This window comes from Spodoptera frugiperda, chromosome 13, assembly GCF_023101765.2.
Source record: "Spodoptera frugiperda isolate SF20-4 chromosome 13, AGI-APGP_CSIRO_Sfru_2.0, whole genome shotgun sequence".
In the NCBI taxonomy this organism is placed as follows: Eukaryota; Metazoa; Arthropoda; class Insecta; order Lepidoptera; family Noctuidae; genus Spodoptera; species Spodoptera frugiperda.
The window spans coordinates 4,435,911-4,454,870 of record NC_064224.1 but is presented as its reverse complement, the minus strand read 5'-3'; the positions used below and the strand labels follow the sequence as shown (position 1 = coordinate 4,454,870).

The following is an 18,960-nucleotide window of genomic DNA, read 5'->3' as shown; positions in this document are numbered from 1 at the left end:
GGGTACTTAAGGGTCAATGACTGTACGACTATGACTGACCGTATGTTGTGGGGTCCCAGAGGTCTTATACGACTGCTTTTCGTGCAAAAGTGTACGAGGTCCTAACCTTGCAACGGCAAGTATCAATATGTCTTTTTCCAACTTATAGGTATACACTTTCTAAGCTTCCTTAGACACCACTGACAAACGGTTAAGGATAACATTATTTTTTGTAAGGGAGGAAAATCATCCTATTACTTTTCCCGCCTTAAGCAGGCAGTCAGACTCTTACTAACTGAGCTTATAATTTCTAATTATAAGTTTGAAGCGCATTCAGCAAGCGTGGCGATTAATGCTCAATCATTTTCTATGTGAGGAGATGGCCTTTGGTCAATAATAGACACTTATATACTATTGATGTATGTCGATGTATGTTATGGTTTAAAACTGGAATTGACTGGTTATTAGATAATTATGTTGATAGCATGAAGAGGAAAGGTCAAGAGGCAGGTTCCGTTTTGTTACGACCTGTGTGTGGTTTTGCACTAGTATGTCAAGAGGTTTATCAAGTACTTATACAGTGAAGTACCCACGCGATATGTCAGATTGAGTGGAGAAATGTTTGTGTGACCACGCAAAATTATGGGTCAATGTTAATTTAATAAAGAAGATTTGTTTTGTTTATTATTTATTTATTTATTTATAAAAATCTTCCTACACTCTCATGACAGGATTTTCCCAATTCGACAGTGAGGCTTAACCTAGTGTACATAATAAACTTAAGAAACTATAAATTATACAAAAAAGGAGAAAAAGAAACAAAACACAATCATAATGAAGAAACCCTTATTTGCATCTAAATGTATTTGTAAATGATCAAAATGTTTTTTTTTACCATATTTACCATTACTATTATAGAATATAGGTAGTACCTAATATACATATCCAAATAGGTACAGAGATACATTCCAGTCTGGAATAACACAATTATTTTGACGTGTAAAAGTTAAGTTCAGATACGGTATTATTATAATCTCATTCTTGTCATTAATGTGGGCGAAACTACCAACAAAAGCTAGTTGTTTATACGTAATGTCACATTTTTTATCCCCGAAGGGGTTGGAAGAGATGCACATTACGGAACGAAATGCCACTATACAATGTACACCCACGTTTCACCATTTGTATTATGTCTCATGTAATAGGGGTCACCCTGTTGTAGGTAGTATTTACCTAGTACCTTGGGAAATATAATTATCACCTTAAAGTAACATTTAATTAGTACAGGTATACTAATGCCAGATATTTCCAAACTTAAACAATTTTTTAAATGAAAAGGATTTTGAATACTGACATTTAAAGGACATCGCACATTTTGATATGATCTTTTGTCCAGGTAGTGTTGACGTTTTATTTGCTACTAGCTTCCGCCCGCGACTCTGTGCGCGCGGATGTCGGTCTTCGCGTGGATCTTTTATTTTTCCATTTTGAGTAGGTAACTCCGACAATGATATCTTATAAATATCAATTGGACCCAAATACGGATTCACTTCGGGTAATGCAACGTGTGTTCGCGGTTCTACAGAACAATGCCTATGGAAAAAACTGAAAAAAATCTACGTATTTTTCCAGGACACAAATTATCCTATTTTATGCCAAGGATAGTAAGGTATAATTATATCAAGTTTCATCGAAATCGAACGGTTAGTTTTCTCGTGATGCCTGAAATTATAGACAGACAAAAAAAAAAATAATCGCACATTTGGGTTTGGTATCGATCCAGTAACACCTACATATTTATTATATGTATAGATGACATGCCTATTTCTTTACATCAGGTTAGAGGGGTATATTTGACTAATTAAGAAATGAAAAGGTACACAATATGTTTATTAGTATTTAATTCATACCTTATAATGACATATCATGTATAATTTATGTATGAGTACAATATTTTAACATATTTTTAATGTACATACTCAATTTATTTAATTTACACTGGCTTTAAACTAATATTAAAATATGGTAGATGACAAATTTTGATTTTAATGTCCGTCTTGTAGATTATTTTTAAATATTAGACACGTATTTTTTTTATTTTCTTACAACACAAACAACAACAACAAATACTTTCGGCGATATATTGACTTGAAATAGCGCATGACGTCACTTTTACGTACGTTTTGTAGTAGAAATTACGTATTTTCTCCCACTCCTAAACTTTGATTCGTTTTATATAAGTATTGTTATCTTATATGTCAAAATAAAAAAAAATACGTGTCTAATATTTTCGTACCCCGTCATCACATCTATTGTGCAACACAGCTATTATAATCATCTTTTTTTTCTTTTGGTTCAATACAAATGTAGATAATTTTGAGTGATCATATTCATAGTCATATTTTATGAAAAGTTTTACAGTTTTTCATGATTAAGATTTTTTATTGGAAATACACAGTTCATTCGACTGAACTGCATCAAACCAAAGGATATCTTATTGTGTGCTTATGATAACGTATTTCGCGTAAAACACAAATACATTTTTATCAAAGCAGATGACGCCGTTGTACTTTTGAAGACATCAGTCTAGTTCAAGTTGTGAATTAAAAAATGTAATGTATCTAATAATGCTTTTTATACAATGAGACAAGAAAATTCCTTGAAATTATACATATTCATTAATATCAACGAACACTTACAATAGTATAATTTCTATTTACTTATTATAATTTATGTTAGCCGACATATAATCTAATATTTGACCACTAGTTCAATATTTACTTAACATAAACTTAAAATTAACTACGTAAATCTAAATGTTTAATATAATTTAAAGCATCGATTGATTGTAATTTTAAGACTAATTTCTCCTTTCTAAACTGACGAGGGATCCTGAGACGGGTTTTAGCAAGAAGTCTATCTTCAGCTTCAGGTCATTGATGTCAGCTTTGATCTTAAACCGTCGCAGTACGTGGGACAGTGTGGTCTTCATCGATAACGTTGCGAATGTCCTTCCTGAAAAGAAAAGGTGGAATTTTGAGGGTTTTATCTTTGATATTTTTTGTTAGTGTTGTTTCTGAAGATATTTAAAAAACATAAAGGTTATTTTTAATCACTGAAAGAGTTGCAAATGAAAAACTAATCCACGACATAGGCAGCAGTCGAGTGGTCAACGGAAAAAATCGAGCTATCCCTCTCTAGCCTTTTAACTACTAGGGTTCCCGATCGAAACGAGTCGGTAGGGGTAGGAACAGGGTACGGCGAGCAAGGGTAGCTCGCCACCCGACCAGAACCAGACCCGTGCGTACGGCGCTTCAAAGAGCCAGACCACCACAGATGGGGCCCAGTAGGGCTGATGCCTGATCCGGAGCTGCGGACAACGTATCGGGTTACCGGGCTCCGGCTCAAAGCAGGAGAAGGAACGGGGTTTTTTAGGGGTAGGAACAGGGTGATTTTAGTCAGTAAAGCGGGATAAGTTATTGGATGATTTTCCGCCTCAAAAATGCGTGCTAACTATCTCCAGACAAATCATCATCATCATGATCATTACCATATCTAACGGAGGCTTCGTCCGCGTTCCATTGGGATAAAAAGTAGCCAATGTGTTATTCCAGACCAGAATCTACCTCTGTTTTATCAATTTTCATCAAGTACCCTTCAGCCTTTTGATGTGATTGAGTAACAAACATACACACAATCACACAAAACTCTTACACTCTCTCTACTCTCTTACTCTTACTCGTATTTATAACATCCCACAAATAAGATACACATCGAATACAAGTCTTCCTCGATGATTTTAGTATCAACCGGTAGATCGTTAGCATCCAGCGACTCCAAACGACCTTTATCAAATCGTCAACAAACACGGCATTAATAAAAAGCAAAAATTTAAACATACCCATGCAAGCTCTCTTTCCAATACTGAAACCAGCAAACATGTTAGGGTTGGGGGCGTTGTTGGGGTCCAACCAGCGCTCAGGTTTGAACTCCCTCACGTCTGGACCCCAGCTCTCATGGTAGTGGATGCCGTAGATCAACAGCGCACATTGACTGCCAGCGCGCATCGTGAAGTTTTCTGGGAAAAGAAGTAAACAATATTATCAAACTGTGTAGGAATACTAGTAGAGCCCTTCGGTTAGCTTGATCGTATTGACAGTTTGAGTAGTATTTTTTCAACTTTCGGTAATTCGACTGCAATCCTTAAGTCATAGATTTTAACTATTTTTTTTCTTCCTTTTTTAATTTTTTCTTTTATTAAAAACGTTACCGCACATTAGGATTTCCTCCTGGGTCGTGGGTGCGTTTACAAACATAAAAGTTCACACACACATAACTAAATGTGGAATAACTAATGTGTGGAATAAGAAACATGGTTTTACATGATATCTAAGTACTTTTTGATAATTATTTTTGACAGGATTCATTTTCGCCTGTCGATACCCAAACTATTCAGTTTTTGTTCTTATTACTTACTCAATTGAACATCTTTGTCGACATATCGTAGTCCTACAGGGCCAGTAGGGATCAGTCTTAGAGTCTCCTTGATCACAGCGTCAGTGTACACCATTCTCGGCAGGTCATCCTTTGTGACGTCACGGTCGGTGCCTTCGAATATTTCTTCTAATCTGTAAAGTTGGAGATAAAAGGTGAGATGAGGTTGAAGTAACAGTATGCTCAATTGTTGGGCTATCTACATAAGAGGGTTTTATTATATCTAATCTCCACGTCTGATTTGGTTTATAAGAAAGCGCTGCAGTCTCGTCTCTGTTAAATATACATAGTATAGTCTCTTAATCGAATCTTTCGATACATGTTACCAGGACACCATGGCGGTGCAATCAGTAGCACCAGGGTGGTGTCCGTAAGCTTTCAAAGTACACTATACAGATACCAGAGTCATTACAACACACTGCGCCAGTTCCAAAATATCTTCTCGAAGAGATACCACTGGCGGCCCGACTAAAGACTGTGGATACGGAAGACTGTGGATACGGTGCTATAGTAATTAGTGGCGACGCGAATAGCATGGATACGCAGCCAATAACATTCTGTAATGTCCTCCGAGTTGATCACGTCCCTAGATTAGTTGAGCAACCTAGCGGACACCAGGAGAGTAACTCTCTATTGATATAAAATAGGATACTTTTTTATCCCGGAAAGAAAAAAAACATTTTTTTTCAGTTTTATACTACAGAACTCGAGCTCGACAGCAGTAGCTCAATAGAGGGATCTCCTTAATTATTATGGGCCTAGCCGTATTTGGGACCAATAGATATTTATAAGACGACATTGTCAGAGTTATTCAAAATGGAGAAATAAAACAACCACGCGAAGACCGACGTCCGCGCGGACGGATTCGCTGGCGGAAGCTGTTATTAATAGAAATGATTAAATCATACTTACTCTTGGTACATCTTCTCTTGTGCCTCAGGGTAAGTTCCCAACATCATCATGATGTAAGCGAGCAAGCAAGAAGTAGTGTCATATGAGGCTACGATAGCGGTGTCTACTTCTTCCCTGATCTCCTTGTCCGTGAGAGTGTTCTCTTCTGCCAATTCCAGTAGAAGGTCCATCAGGGCTTTGCATTTGATACCTGGAATACCATTTTAGGATTTAGAACTCTAAGTATGTTTTGATACGATTTTAATTCATATGGCACGATTAATTGCACCAGGGTAGTTATTGTGATTTAAACTGAAGGTCAATGTAATTAGTTTCTTTTACCTTTTAGTTTTCTGCAATTTTTTGAAGAATAAATTTTTGTATAGATTATTTTTAGGGTATTAAATAATTTAATTTTTGTTTACCTGTGCGTTGACGTTGTGCTTCCCATTCTTCTCTGGGCAGGCTTTGCATTTGTTCTTTTTTCCTTTTAATGACCTGGAATATTATTAAATAAAAGTTATAAACCTTCAATTATGTATAAGAATATTATAGTCACATATCAACTCACTGCTTCTTTCAAATGTTAGGACAAAGGTATAAGAATATTATAATGCCTATTATCTCTATTAACAGCACCTGTGTCTGGAATCGTATCAGATATTATAGAAATCATATCATGACCAGGGATAAGTGTTTTTTTTAAAACGTTGCTCCATCCGCGATAAGTTTCATGGCAGCCAGTTGCACAACCACCGCGTCAACGACGCAGTCTAAAAATATGGTTGTTTAAAAACAACAATTGGCCCTTTCTTTAACGGGACTTATAACACAACTGGCCAAACTGTGCTTCTTCTTCTATCAGAGAATAAAATTCAGTTACATTGATTACTTACAGCAGTAGACATAGCATTCAGCACTTTGACCACCTCATCCTGCTTCTTCCTGAGCTCTGTGAAGCTGTAGATCAGGTCGCTCTGCAGCCAGAAGTTGGAGAACCGCATCGCAATTATGTTCAGGATCTGGTCGACGGCTGCCATGTACAGCTTGTTGAAATCTTTGTCTTCGTCTGCTGTTATTCCGAAGGCTGTTACTGGAATCATCAAAGTAAGGAGGTTGAATTTTCTAGTCTTTTAAGAAGAAAACCATGATAATGATGATGATGAGCAAGTATATGGTAACTAAAAATCATTGTAGTACAGTAGGCTGCGCGACATCGCCGCTGTCATCACGGTGCTCACGATGAAGAGTCCCTCTGTGATTCGAAACTAGTAGAGATTTTCTCCATTAATTTTCGTGAGAAAAAGGTGTTTTTTAGTTAATTTAGTATGTCTCACGACTGTTATTCTAAAAAATTTGCTAGTATATGTTTTTCTCATAAAGAAGGTATTTATTTTTTAATTGTGAGAAGAAAATCGATATTAATGATAGTATCATTACTTTAAGATATACTTCAAAGTATAGATAAGTTTAAAACTGAAACAACAAAAAAGAATATGTTTTTTTAACCGATGTTTGTCCCAAAAGCATTTAATTGCATGTATTCGTTCTTATAATATTATGACAGATATACTTACAGCATACTGTTTCCAAAGCAATGTGTTTCAGCGAGGCAAGATGGTCGAATTTCCCATGGCCGACTTCAGCTTCGAAATGCTTGACCTGACGTCTAGCTTGAATATTGAACACTCCTAAGAAGCTGTGCAGCACCTGAAGACTGAACGCTGGGTTCAGAAGCTTGCGATGTCTCTTCCATGTGGGGCCTGTTGAAAGAAAACATACGTTATATTGTGTCGTGTAAGGTTCAGATTTCATAAATCAAGTTTAAAAAATAACGGTAGAATTAGATTCATTGATATTGACACATATAAGGTGTTCTAAAATTATCGTTGCAGCTTTAATAGGAGGTAGTATTGTGTTTGAAGATTACAATACAATTAAAATAAAATATTGATTATGAGTAATTAATTTTTCATAATAATTGTTTTCATTGATGAAACGACGCATCGTGCTTATTTTTAATCGACTTCAAAAAAAGGAGGAGGTTCTCAATTCGACTGTATTTTTAACCACTTTATGCAGAATAGAGTCAATGATTATTTAACTTCTTTATGTTTCACAAATTGAATCAACTGATCCTGGATACGAAATTTCTTCACTATTGTAATCTTCAAACACAACACTACCTCCCATTAAAGCTGTGGCTGATAATTTCGGCAAGCAAGTTGGTTTATGCTTTAAATTCAATATTGTACCTAAACTACTTTTTTTTTGTTAATAGTGTTCTTTTTTTATGTTCTTAATGGACTAGTATGTCCACCGATTAGCTTAAAAAAGTAAAAATAATAGATCTATTTAGCATAGTTATGCAATTAAATTTCCCCATTATATTATTTTATTGGCATTTGATTATTAATAATGGGTACTTTTTTGTATTTTTTTAATTTCCATTGCAATAAAACTCACTTTTTTATTTTTAATCGTAATAAAATTGCAGTTTTATTACTGGCATTGGATTTTCCAAAATTAGTAGGTACATAATATTTTCAACCTTTTCGAGTACATACGAAAATATTCTGCTCAAATCTGCTTATTTATTTCTATTTTTTTTTTACTGAGTAACATATAAATATTTTAGTATATTTAGCATAGTCATTCATATGATTTACTTTATTTATTTTTTTTGGTCTTTTGGTATGACATTTCAGGCTCTTGGATCCGCGTCAAAGGAATTATAATAAACGATAAAACGATAATTAATATTAAGTCACAAAATTATCAGTCAATTGTTAAATGAAATTTACGTTTATGCTTTAAATTGTATTGTACGAATTTTGCATTTATAAACCTCAATAAAGGAAAATTTTTAATCGATTTAAAAAATAAATAAGGATGTTTTCATTTCGACCTGTACCTATGTATGTTTATGCGCGATTATTTCGCATTTGGCTGAACCAATTTTCGCTGTTCGCACTTTAACACGTGTGTTGAAGTCGGTATTTTTAAACATAGTTTTATTTTAGTAAAAAGTGACAGTTTTCCTCTAGAAGATCTGATTATTCGAAATATTTGAGTGAAGTCGATTTTATATAAATATTTATGAGAAATGTTACGATTTGAATCTTAATAAAAAACGAGAATGAATGTTGAATATTTATATAGAACAAGTATAGCGTTGTCTATCTAATCCGGGTGGAAACAAAATTTTAATTTGAAAAAATATTTGGAAAATATGTGTCTATCAGCCGCAGTCAGAGACATTTAATGATTACTTAAACAATTCTTCAGTAACGATTTTATTATATAGAAAGCAATTGCCAAGAACTGGGTTGAGTACTTAATCATTTAATGACTCTGAGTACGGTGAGTTCAATGTCTTTGAATTATTGTTTTTTTGTTTCGGTTTTCCGTAAAATTGTAACAGCACGGAGTCTAGAATGGTACCTGGTGTATGACTGACTATACGTGATACCATGAGACTTGAAAACAACAGCGGTGTTACTCTTTTAATGTGTATACATAAATAAATATCCTTTTAAGCAGTTAATTGTAACAAAAATAATCTATTTTGTTTCCCAAATATAATAAAACAAATGTATTTAACAATTGGCGTTCCATTGTCTCTGCCTATCCCCATGGGAGACAGTAGTGAGGTTATGTATGTATGTATGTTTTTGTGTCCTCTCTGTGGAAGAATATTTATAAACAAAGGTAGATTTATCAGTCACTTGAGAGCTCATGACAGGCATCATTAATCAAGAAACAGTCGTTTTGCCCAAAATCCGCCTATAAGGATTATTATTATCAATGTTTTTAAAATTACCTGAAGCCAATACAAGTCCTTCTCCCATCCATGGCTTTCCGAAGTCATAAGCGAAGTGTTTGTGCAGGCAGGCATTAGCTGCGGTTACGCTGTCCTCTGGGTCAGCAATAACTGAAATAAAAAAAAAAACAACAAATAAATAAAATCTCCCCGATCGATCCCAACCTTTGGATCGTGGTGGTCAGTCTGTCTAACCCGACTAGTCTACGGACGTGACGGTCGAAATCAGGTAACCTATCTGAATCCAAAATATGTAGATGCGGTTCGATTTTAAACATTAGTTGTATTGAGTTTCAGTCTACAATCGATCGTACCTAATCCACAGATTTTGGTTTGAGATAAGATTTTTTAGAATAAGCCCGTAATCTCCCCAACCCGCTACAACTGCTGTATGCCAGGATCTACAGTAAATACAATTGAAGTCCGGCGCGTCATAGGGACATGATGAGTGTTTTGGATTCCGCATTGCAACTTTGGAACGAGCAAATAGCTTCACTAGAGGACTGACCGACAGACAGACGTTATTAATATTATTATATTTGCTTTGACGTGTAAAAGTGTCTTCCTGGTCTATTTAAAAAAATAATTTTGACTTTTTTGAAAATAAATCAGAAGATATTATTAGAGGAGAAGAAGATACCTACTCGTATTATACAGTTTGACATAAGTAGATAATTACGGCTGATATCTACTAAGAAAACATTATAGTGCACAAGTTTTAGAATGAATGTAAACACGGTTAAACACTCTCTCTATTCCGTCACTCTCTTAATCCGATATGACCGGATAGAGGTCAGGTACAAGACCAACGGCTTTTTATTTTTTCTGAGGCATAAGAACTAATAAATAACGGTACTAATAATAATTAATACAAAAAACATAGTTTAGATGTCATTTCAATGGCGTCAAGTTTTTGTACACATACCTACCTAACTATTTTAACCACAATTCACAGTGCGTCTAAGCTAATCGGACATAAATATTTTTTCTACTTGTCTTTCACGACTTTAACCATAGGTAACAAAAAACGTAAATAATACCGTGTTGGTTAGTATTAAAATCGATAGTCTAACATAGTACTACTAAATGAAAACACGACGACGTTTTGAAAATTTTACTAACGATACGTATACGAGTAGGAACGGGGTGGTTTTTTAGTCAGTAAGAGTCTGACACTTCCTCTCGCCTCGCCCAAAGCGAGACAAGTCATTGGACGATTTTCCCCAATGTTCCCTCCTTAAAAAAAGTTCCTTTGCATCGTGATATTCTTTGATAAATCTTCCAAGTCACATGCAGGTGAAGTCGCTGTCCGAAAGTTAGTTAGGTAAACAGTTTGAAATATTTTCCTTGTACATCCCTAATCAGCTTTTATGCACTTAACATCTTGTCAGACCTTGCAAATGAGATCATGAATCTCCTAAAGATTAGTTGCAGACCTTTACAAAAATTCACATGATGTCATTATACCTATACCTACCTGCTTACTTTCATTTAGTAACCATTCATCAAATAAAATAATCAAAAAATTACATTTGAATGTTTAAAAAAATATACCTAAGCACTTAGGTACCCTAAGTAAGTACAAATTATTATAAAAAATTGTTTTCAAACCGCTTTGGGTCTTTCAATTCAGACTTATTTTGACTTAAACAACTTACAAGTACCAAAAAAAAGACTGTCATTATGTTTGGGAACTTAACGTTTTATTCACACTACACATTTAATAACGACACAAAAAAAAACCTTTACATTAATGTGTTTTCCTCGTTTAATTATATTATTGTTCCAGTTCCAGTACCTAAGTAGTTGACGGTACCTTTTTTGTGGGGAGAATAACATCCATTGACTTTTCCCGCCTTGGGTGAGGCGGGAGGGAGAGTCAGACTAACTGACGGCCCGAAAAGCAGGAGTAGTAACGGAGTGTTTTTTAGTCAGTATGATTCTAACACTCCCTCTGGCCTCGCCCAAAGCGAGAGAAGTCATTGGATGATTGTCCCCCCTAGAACTAATTGGTGGAAAGAGCGTTTCAATTATAATACAAATTTCTTTCAACATACAAAATATAAATTACAATCGAACTATGATAAACATGACACTAATAGAGTAACTTTTTAAAAACCTTGATCATTGTCAAGGTGAGCTATGTAGGTAACTGTACCTACCTATAACTTCATTATTATTCGGATTATCATAAAACACAATTCGGATTATAATATTCATGAATAATCTCTCAAATGTACCAAACAAGTTTTATTTTATTTTCTATTCTTATGATAATTTTAGCAAAGTACTTCTACGAGTATGATGAATGGTGTTAAAATTAATTTGACTAATCGGTTTTTACTTTAGATATTAATCTTCAATAGAATACAATGTAATGATTCATTGTTGTACGTTAAGCGTATAATCAAGGCCACAAAAATGAATTAATCATGTTGACGTTACCACTATGGGGGAATAGGTATTTTTCAAATGGGGGAAATTATCCAATGACTCCAATCCTCTTGCATAGACCGAGGTGAAAGCGTGACTGCCTAAAAGGGTGTCTCGGCTTGAATTCTTTGATTGGGTAAGGTATTAGGTATGACAGTCATGTTATAAAGCTTTTTTTAATTTTTTTTTTGAGAGGGAAAATCGTCCAATGTCTTCTCCCGCCCTGGGCAAGAACAGAGGGACGGTCAGACTCTTACTGACTAAAACCCACCCCGTTTCGATTCCTGCTTGTCGAGCCGGAGCCCCGGTAAACCCGCTAAGTAGTCCGCAGCTCCGGATCAGATGTTATAATGCTAGTATTAAAATAATACTTACTGTAATAGAGATCTTTTCCAATAAAACCAGATATGACTCCACCATTCGCCAACGCTTCTTTAGCCATTCTCTGTACCATAGTCCATAGTCCTGGAAGAGAAAACAATACAACACTTTAAAAACAATTATTATAACAGCTAAGAGTAACAACCCGCTAAGAGTTGAGAGTATTAAAAGATAACATAATAATTGAGGTACCGTCGATATCTCAATTATTATGTTATCGACTTATTCACGTTTGTGTTTGACGAGGCACTCAACTAGTTTCAAGCCATGCTCGGCAAGCTTTTCTTTTCTTTCTTTTTTAAAAAACGTTGCCCCACACTAGGATTTTTTCCTGTGTCGTGGGTGCGTTTACAAACATACAAGTTCACATACACATGACACCCAGACCCGAAACAACAATTTGTAGATCACACAAAGAGTTGCTCCGTGCGGGAATAGAACCCGCTGCACGTTACGCAGCAACCGTGCAGTCAAACCGTGCGCTTGGCAAGCTACTAAGTAGCAGCGCGACAATCGACGTGTCGCGGAATGCTGCTCATAAATATAAACCTCTAGCAAGGCTAGAAACTAGTCGAGTTCCTCGTCAAACAGTTACGTGTGTAAGCTGAAAACATTATTAGTATGTGTCACAAAAGTTATAAGTAAAATAAAATTAGACATCTTGATAATTATGGTCTACATATAACTTCCCGATTCACTCCTCAGAATGACGTGGAGCGAGAAGCGGGAAGCTCAAGACCGGTCGAGATGAAGGACCTTTGTGGACGCTTTATACCCCATCTAGGGGTCATAGGATTTTAAGGACTTGTTTGACTTGGCAATGTCTGGATAGCCGCTATGTATCAGATAATTTGGAATTAAGAATGTAATATGTATGCACTATCTGTCACATAAGTTTATCGGTCACATAAGTGATTCATATAAATGAAGGTGGTGAAACAGACGCTTTGTAAAGTAAGTCAAGGCATATTATTGTAAAGGGCTTCGTACTATTATTTATAGAAGATAAAGGGTGATTAAATAAACGCAAAAACTGACCAGTACTCATTCAGGTTACGAAACGAAACAATTTATATTTTTTTAAGATTTTTGAAAAGTTTTGAAAAATATCAAAGTTTTGCATAATAATCGTCGTAAGTCGCTTCAGTTTATATAGAAAAAAATATTTATAAGTAAAATTACATAACACATATCACACCCAGACCCGGAACAATAATTTGTATATTTCAGTAGCCGCCTAGACACTAACTTAATCATATAAATTACTAACAATTACAGACTAGATAACACCAATTACAATCTAAAACCTATTCTAAGGTTATCCAATTTTTTATTTACATTAACACTCTCTTTGAATTATGTAGGAAGCTTGCACTCTGAAGGCTGTACTGTATTTATTTATGTTACGATATAATAGTTCCATCTTCAGTAAGAATAATACTTCTGTTACTGAGTGTGATTAATGTTCAAGCCTTCTCCGTGCGAGAAGAGATGTTTGGTCAGCAGTAACGACTTATAGGCTGTTGATGTGATGTGTGATGTGATGTTATAGCTAACTAAAGACTGTAGACTTCGAACCCGTTGCACGTTGAGTGGTAGCAGGTTTGCCGTGCATTCGTTTTGTTTTTAGGTGTTTATAAACAAGATCACTTTTCTATACCTCAATAATTATCAAATCACCCAGTTATAGCTAGCGTCTACGGGCCTACACCGTACGCATTCTGTATGACGTTATCGGTACGCATCGCATGTAGGCATTGCTGATGATGCGGTCCGTACGATGCGAATCAGTGGACGTAGTTGTAAGAGTTTCTATACGAGACAAACTAAAATCCGTTGCGTGTGTGTGCGAGGCGGGCTTATGGACGCGTACCCTAAAGGTCCATAAAAACTTCTTACTTTTTATTCCTCGTTTACACTATTACATGCGTTAGGTTGTAAAGAACTTCTAGTTTATAAAGTGAGCCGATGGCCATAAACCGAGCGGATTCCATATTCCGTGCTTAGTAAAAAGGATCTAAGTTGGTCAAAAAGAAAGCAATATTAATTTAATGATTGTCGCTTTCAAAAAGAATAATGAATAAAATAAGAACGATGGAATAAAATTAAATTATATTTAGATTATAACGGTAAACCATCTGCATCATAGCAGTTTCTAGAAAGTTGCACGACAAAAATTAATTGTCTATTTTGATATACATATGTAGTGAAAAACTTGTTTGAAAAATGCTAATGCTTTTGGACTAGAATGACCTGTCAAATATATAATTACTAGCTTTTACTTTTTCTTTCTTTATTTATGGACTCAACCACCACAAATTAATAACGACACTATAAGCTAATATCCAAATATTTCTCAGTAGTAGCACAGAGTCTGAAAATGTGTCCGGTATACAGCAATAGACTCCACTCCTATTACATGTGACTTATAACATAAATTGTGAAAAGTAGGTGTACATTGTACAGTAGCATTAAGTGTCAAATATGCACTTCTACCTACCCCTTAGGGGATACCAAGCACATGAATATGAGCCCTGAGCGAGACTTGAAAATAGTCGAGTCCCCTCGAGAAACAGTTATGTGACTACTAATGCAAATATCTACGATCACAACTTAGAGTGCTTTTCCACCAGAGATTTTTCGAAATTATTTTTTTCACAATCGAAATTTCTTATTACAGTTTACTCTTTAGTCTTTGATCATTAATGGACATATTCCAGCTGATAATGACGATGACTTCTATTAATTTTACTTCTAACTTCGGGTAAGCATAAAATGTCCCATAGTATGCTTGTCAATGCAACAAAGTGCCTCTGTACGAGTGTAAAGTAAAGCCCATTTTTACCGACCTCCTTTACATTTTAAGGAACTCGATACCGCGAGGTCCCTAACTTGCCGGATCGAGCCAGATCGAACCGGGCTCGAGTCGGGTTCAGTCCAGAGGAGGAGTAAGAACGGGTAGTTTTAGTCAGTAACAGTCTATATCAGGGGTGGCCAACTTATATGTAGTCGCGATCGACTTTTTTTCTAAAAGTTCGTCGCGATCGACTTTTTATACAAAATATTTATGTCTACACATACTTTAGTACCAAAAACTTTAAAGCTTTTTCTTATTTTCTGGTCCGCGATCGATCAAAAATGCTCTCGCGATCGACCTGTTAGCCACCCCTGGTCTATATCTAGCCTCACCTATGGCGGGATACGTTCGATAAACTGGTCTATGCAGTCACGATTATTATGGCTAGCCCCAGCAACTATGACAGGGTTACGTTAATAACGGTTGTAATTTTGAATTTTTCACCTCAGATCTACTTTAATTCTTATGGCCCACTAATGTAGGTGCTGTATTAATAATCCTAATTAAGTTTGGGTTTAAGTCTTGAACAACAATTAGGTATAGTTTACAAGGTAAAAATATGCTCATATTCATACATAATTTTATTAAACTCTACAAAATTATACGGTTGACGCAGCGGTTATACGTCCAGTTGGTATAGTAACGTGTTTCGGATTTGAATTTTGCTCAGAATTTGAGTATTTGTCTAATCTCCTAATTATTATACCCAAGAAACTCTTTGTAGAAAACTCGGGTGTATTCAATTATATTTTTTGTGTATGAGGGATTTGTATTCTTAAAAGCAACAGGAACAAACGGGTGATATGTATAGATTGGGGTGACGCCTTTTTAACCGACATAAAGAAAACGAGGTTCTCATTGTTCTCATTGTATATAATTATGTATCTAAGTATGTTTGTGCGCGATTATCTCGCGTTTGGCAGAACCGATTTTGACGCGGTATTTATCATAGTATTTTTCAGTCTTAGGGAAAGGATTTTGGTTTATTATCTAACTAAAAAAATGGAAACGATAAAAAATATTATTAAATGCGGTTCCATTTTTAAATAACATCGTTTTATTAAACTTCTTTACTTAAATTTAACGTATATTAATTTTAAAGGAAACTTTCTGTTATGTTTATTTTAAAAATTAGAAAAAATAATGTTATACAAACTTACGTGTAGTATTTCCAATGAGCAAATGCGCGTGGCCGATGATAGGCAGCACTCCAGGGTACATAGGGGGCAGTTTATAACTCTTCAGCCGACGATAATTACTCTCCCATTGGTACCACGCATACAGAAAACACGACACAGCACACAAAATTAACGCCAACATTTTTAAAAAATTACAAAAAAAAATTTTTTTTTAATTGTTATTAAAGGTTTAATTCAACATAAACATTCGTTATTATATTGCACTGTATATTTATTAATAAAATATTAATATTCGAAATATGAATATTCAAAATTTGAATATTCAGAGGACTGTCCAGTATCAAGGGTTATTCATGAATGTGAGATTTTCATCTAGGGTTGAAATAAATGCGGAATTGAAACCGGTTTCAAAAAGTACAACTGTCATGGGTAGAAACAACGTTATAAAAATGTGTATTGGTACAGTCATGTGCGAAATTTTTTAAAACTAGTTTACGTATAAAACTGTTTTTAATATGCCATTTAGTTGGCTTGCCTAGTTTTTTGGTTTTTGTTATAATCCGCTAGTTTTTTCTATTAAAATCGTGAATAGCTCATAATATTTTTTGTGACAAATGAATTTCTGTCTACATATTTTAATTTGGATATACACATATTCACGAATTTTTACGAAATATGATATTCTACATAATACTATATACTGTCCTATATTATGCCATGCTAGAGGTTTATTTATGAACAGAACAGCATTCTGCGAGTAAAATATGAGCCTCAGGCATACTTTTTTCTAATCTATAATTTGCTGGAAAAAATTAAAAATAAAGTATGGTCGTCAAATCAATGAATACGATACAAAATAATGATTAAGATCATTTTGGGATATTTTATTGTATATTAACAACGTCAAAATTCTTTTTGACCTAGAAAACTACCCAATTAACGGAGTAGGCTCAAGAATATCTATTTTTTTTTTTCATAAACTAAATTAACAAAATATGAATTAGGTTCTTGAATTGTCACAAAAAACAGTATCTCTCTGTAATTAATTTTAATTACCATCATACATAATTATATTTTATTACAAAAAATCATAATAAATATTTGATTACGATATTAATTTAAATTCCGGAGTATTCTTCAACGCATAGTAATCATTTTAATAAAACTGGTAATATGACCTATCATTTATATAAAACTTAGTTTTTGTATACATAAGTATTTCTGAATTCTCTAATTGATTTAAGTTAGTGACTGTACCATACCGCCCACCAATTTATATTTAATGAATCCAGACCTCAAACAGGTTGCACTATTTAGGTAGGTGTATCATTAGACATTTTGTTACATATATGTGTAGATATGTATTAGACGGGCACATCATAAAATTATTCTATTTGCACACTATTGGTATTCTAGCTTCTGCCAGTGGCTTCGCCCGCATTCCACGCGGATTTAAAGTGTTCTATATGGTTATCCAGACCAAAATCTATCTTTATTCCATGTCTCGATCCCCTCAACATACATTTTTTGCGTTTATAATATTGGTGAGATGTGCTTTCAGGGATATAAGTGTGAAATAATGAAAATAATTGAAAAAACTGCTTGATGGTTACTTAACCATCTTTTGCTAAAGCTCTTTTGGTCTTCCATGATATGATGATGATGAAGACACTAAGCTCTTTTGGTATATTTTTTTATAAAATCTAAGTAGATTGATTGAAGACTCCATTGCCATCACAAAGAAAAAAAACACATCATATCAGCCATAATACGTCTACAGATGAACATATAGCTTAGTGTTTCAAGTGAAAATGGGCAAGGAAGTTAGTAGAGAGCTTCTTAGAAGAAAGGATGGATGGAGGAAAAAATTTAAAACAGACCAGAGTAAGAAGTCATGTACGTTTTTTTGGGTAATCGAGTAAAGCCTTCTAAATGCCCATGTGATTAACTAAAGCACTGATAGATAGGAAGATTAGCTACCTAAAAGGTTACTGTTTGCCACAATTCCATGATCCATATTTATAATAAAATAAATACAGGCTTTTTTTGAGGGGGGAAAATCTAATGAGAGGGAGTGTTAGACCTTTACTTGCTAAAATCCACTCCGTTCCTACTCCTGCTTTTCGCGAAAGACTCAGGTTTACTGAATTGGATTGAATTTGAAAAAGTACACTATACACTTTGAAACGAGCAAATTGTTTCACCAGAGGACTGATCGACAGATAGATATTTTTTAAATATTATTATATTTGCTTTGACATTCAAAAGTGCCTTCCCGGTTTAATTGAAAATTATTTAATTTTGTCTTTGGCTTTTTTATATCAGTCAGACTACGTCTCTGACTTTTTACCTCCGTGTGTAAAATTATAATTAATTTTAATTTAACATAAAAAGAATAGAAATTATTTAGGTCTATAATCAAGAAAATTGCTAAACAATTATTTATTAGATCATCGTTCAAGAATCTAAGACTTTTTGTTAGATTTTAATTAATAAAACTGTAGTTTTTACATCTTTTTATTTTTTTGACCAGGTAGTGGCAATCAGAATGTTTAAACTTGACATATACGGTGAGAAACAAAGTGATTTTAATTACAGGAAAATATGTAAATATATCAAGTTATGTACTTAGGCCTACATACCTACCATCACAGCAATGTTACCAAACCAGTTGAATTGACAAAAAAATATAAATAACATTATAAAAAATCGTTTGTTTTTCCCCCTTTTTGTTGCACGTGACTAAGTCACATGGATTTTTTTAATTTGAATGTATTCTTGTATATAAAGTTCTAAAAGTACATGCCACGACTGGTTAAAGATTACAATATTAAATATAAATGAGTGATTATGAGTTTTTTTAAATATACAAAAAAATTACGTGTTATACTATCTCTTTCACTGCCTCTGTCGCTTTATCAATGAAAATAATTGCTAACAATTGTTTTCATTGACCAAGTGAC

General features: G+C 34.4%; 1 protein-coding gene across 1 annotated transcript; it reads right to left on the bottom strand.

Moving 5' to 3' along the window:
* Positions 1-2,344: 2,344 nt before the first annotated feature.
* Positions 2,345-16,320, bottom strand: LOC118270350 (cytochrome P450 4C1-like). The gene is made up of 10 exons (XM_050698178.1): positions 16,019-16,320; positions 11,996-12,085; positions 9,188-9,298; positions 6,942-7,127; positions 6,261-6,457; positions 5,790-5,862; positions 5,386-5,575; positions 4,456-4,607; positions 3,881-4,057; positions 2,345-2,994 (listed from the first exon to the last, which is right to left on the bottom strand). Exons 1-10 carry the CDS (start codon positions 16,176-16,178, stop codon positions 2,840-2,842), a joined length of 1,491 nt encoding a protein of 496 aa, XP_050554135.1. The 5' UTR covers positions 16,179-16,320; the 3' UTR covers positions 2,345-2,839.
* Between the last annotated feature and the right edge of the window lie 2,640 nt (positions 16,321-18,960).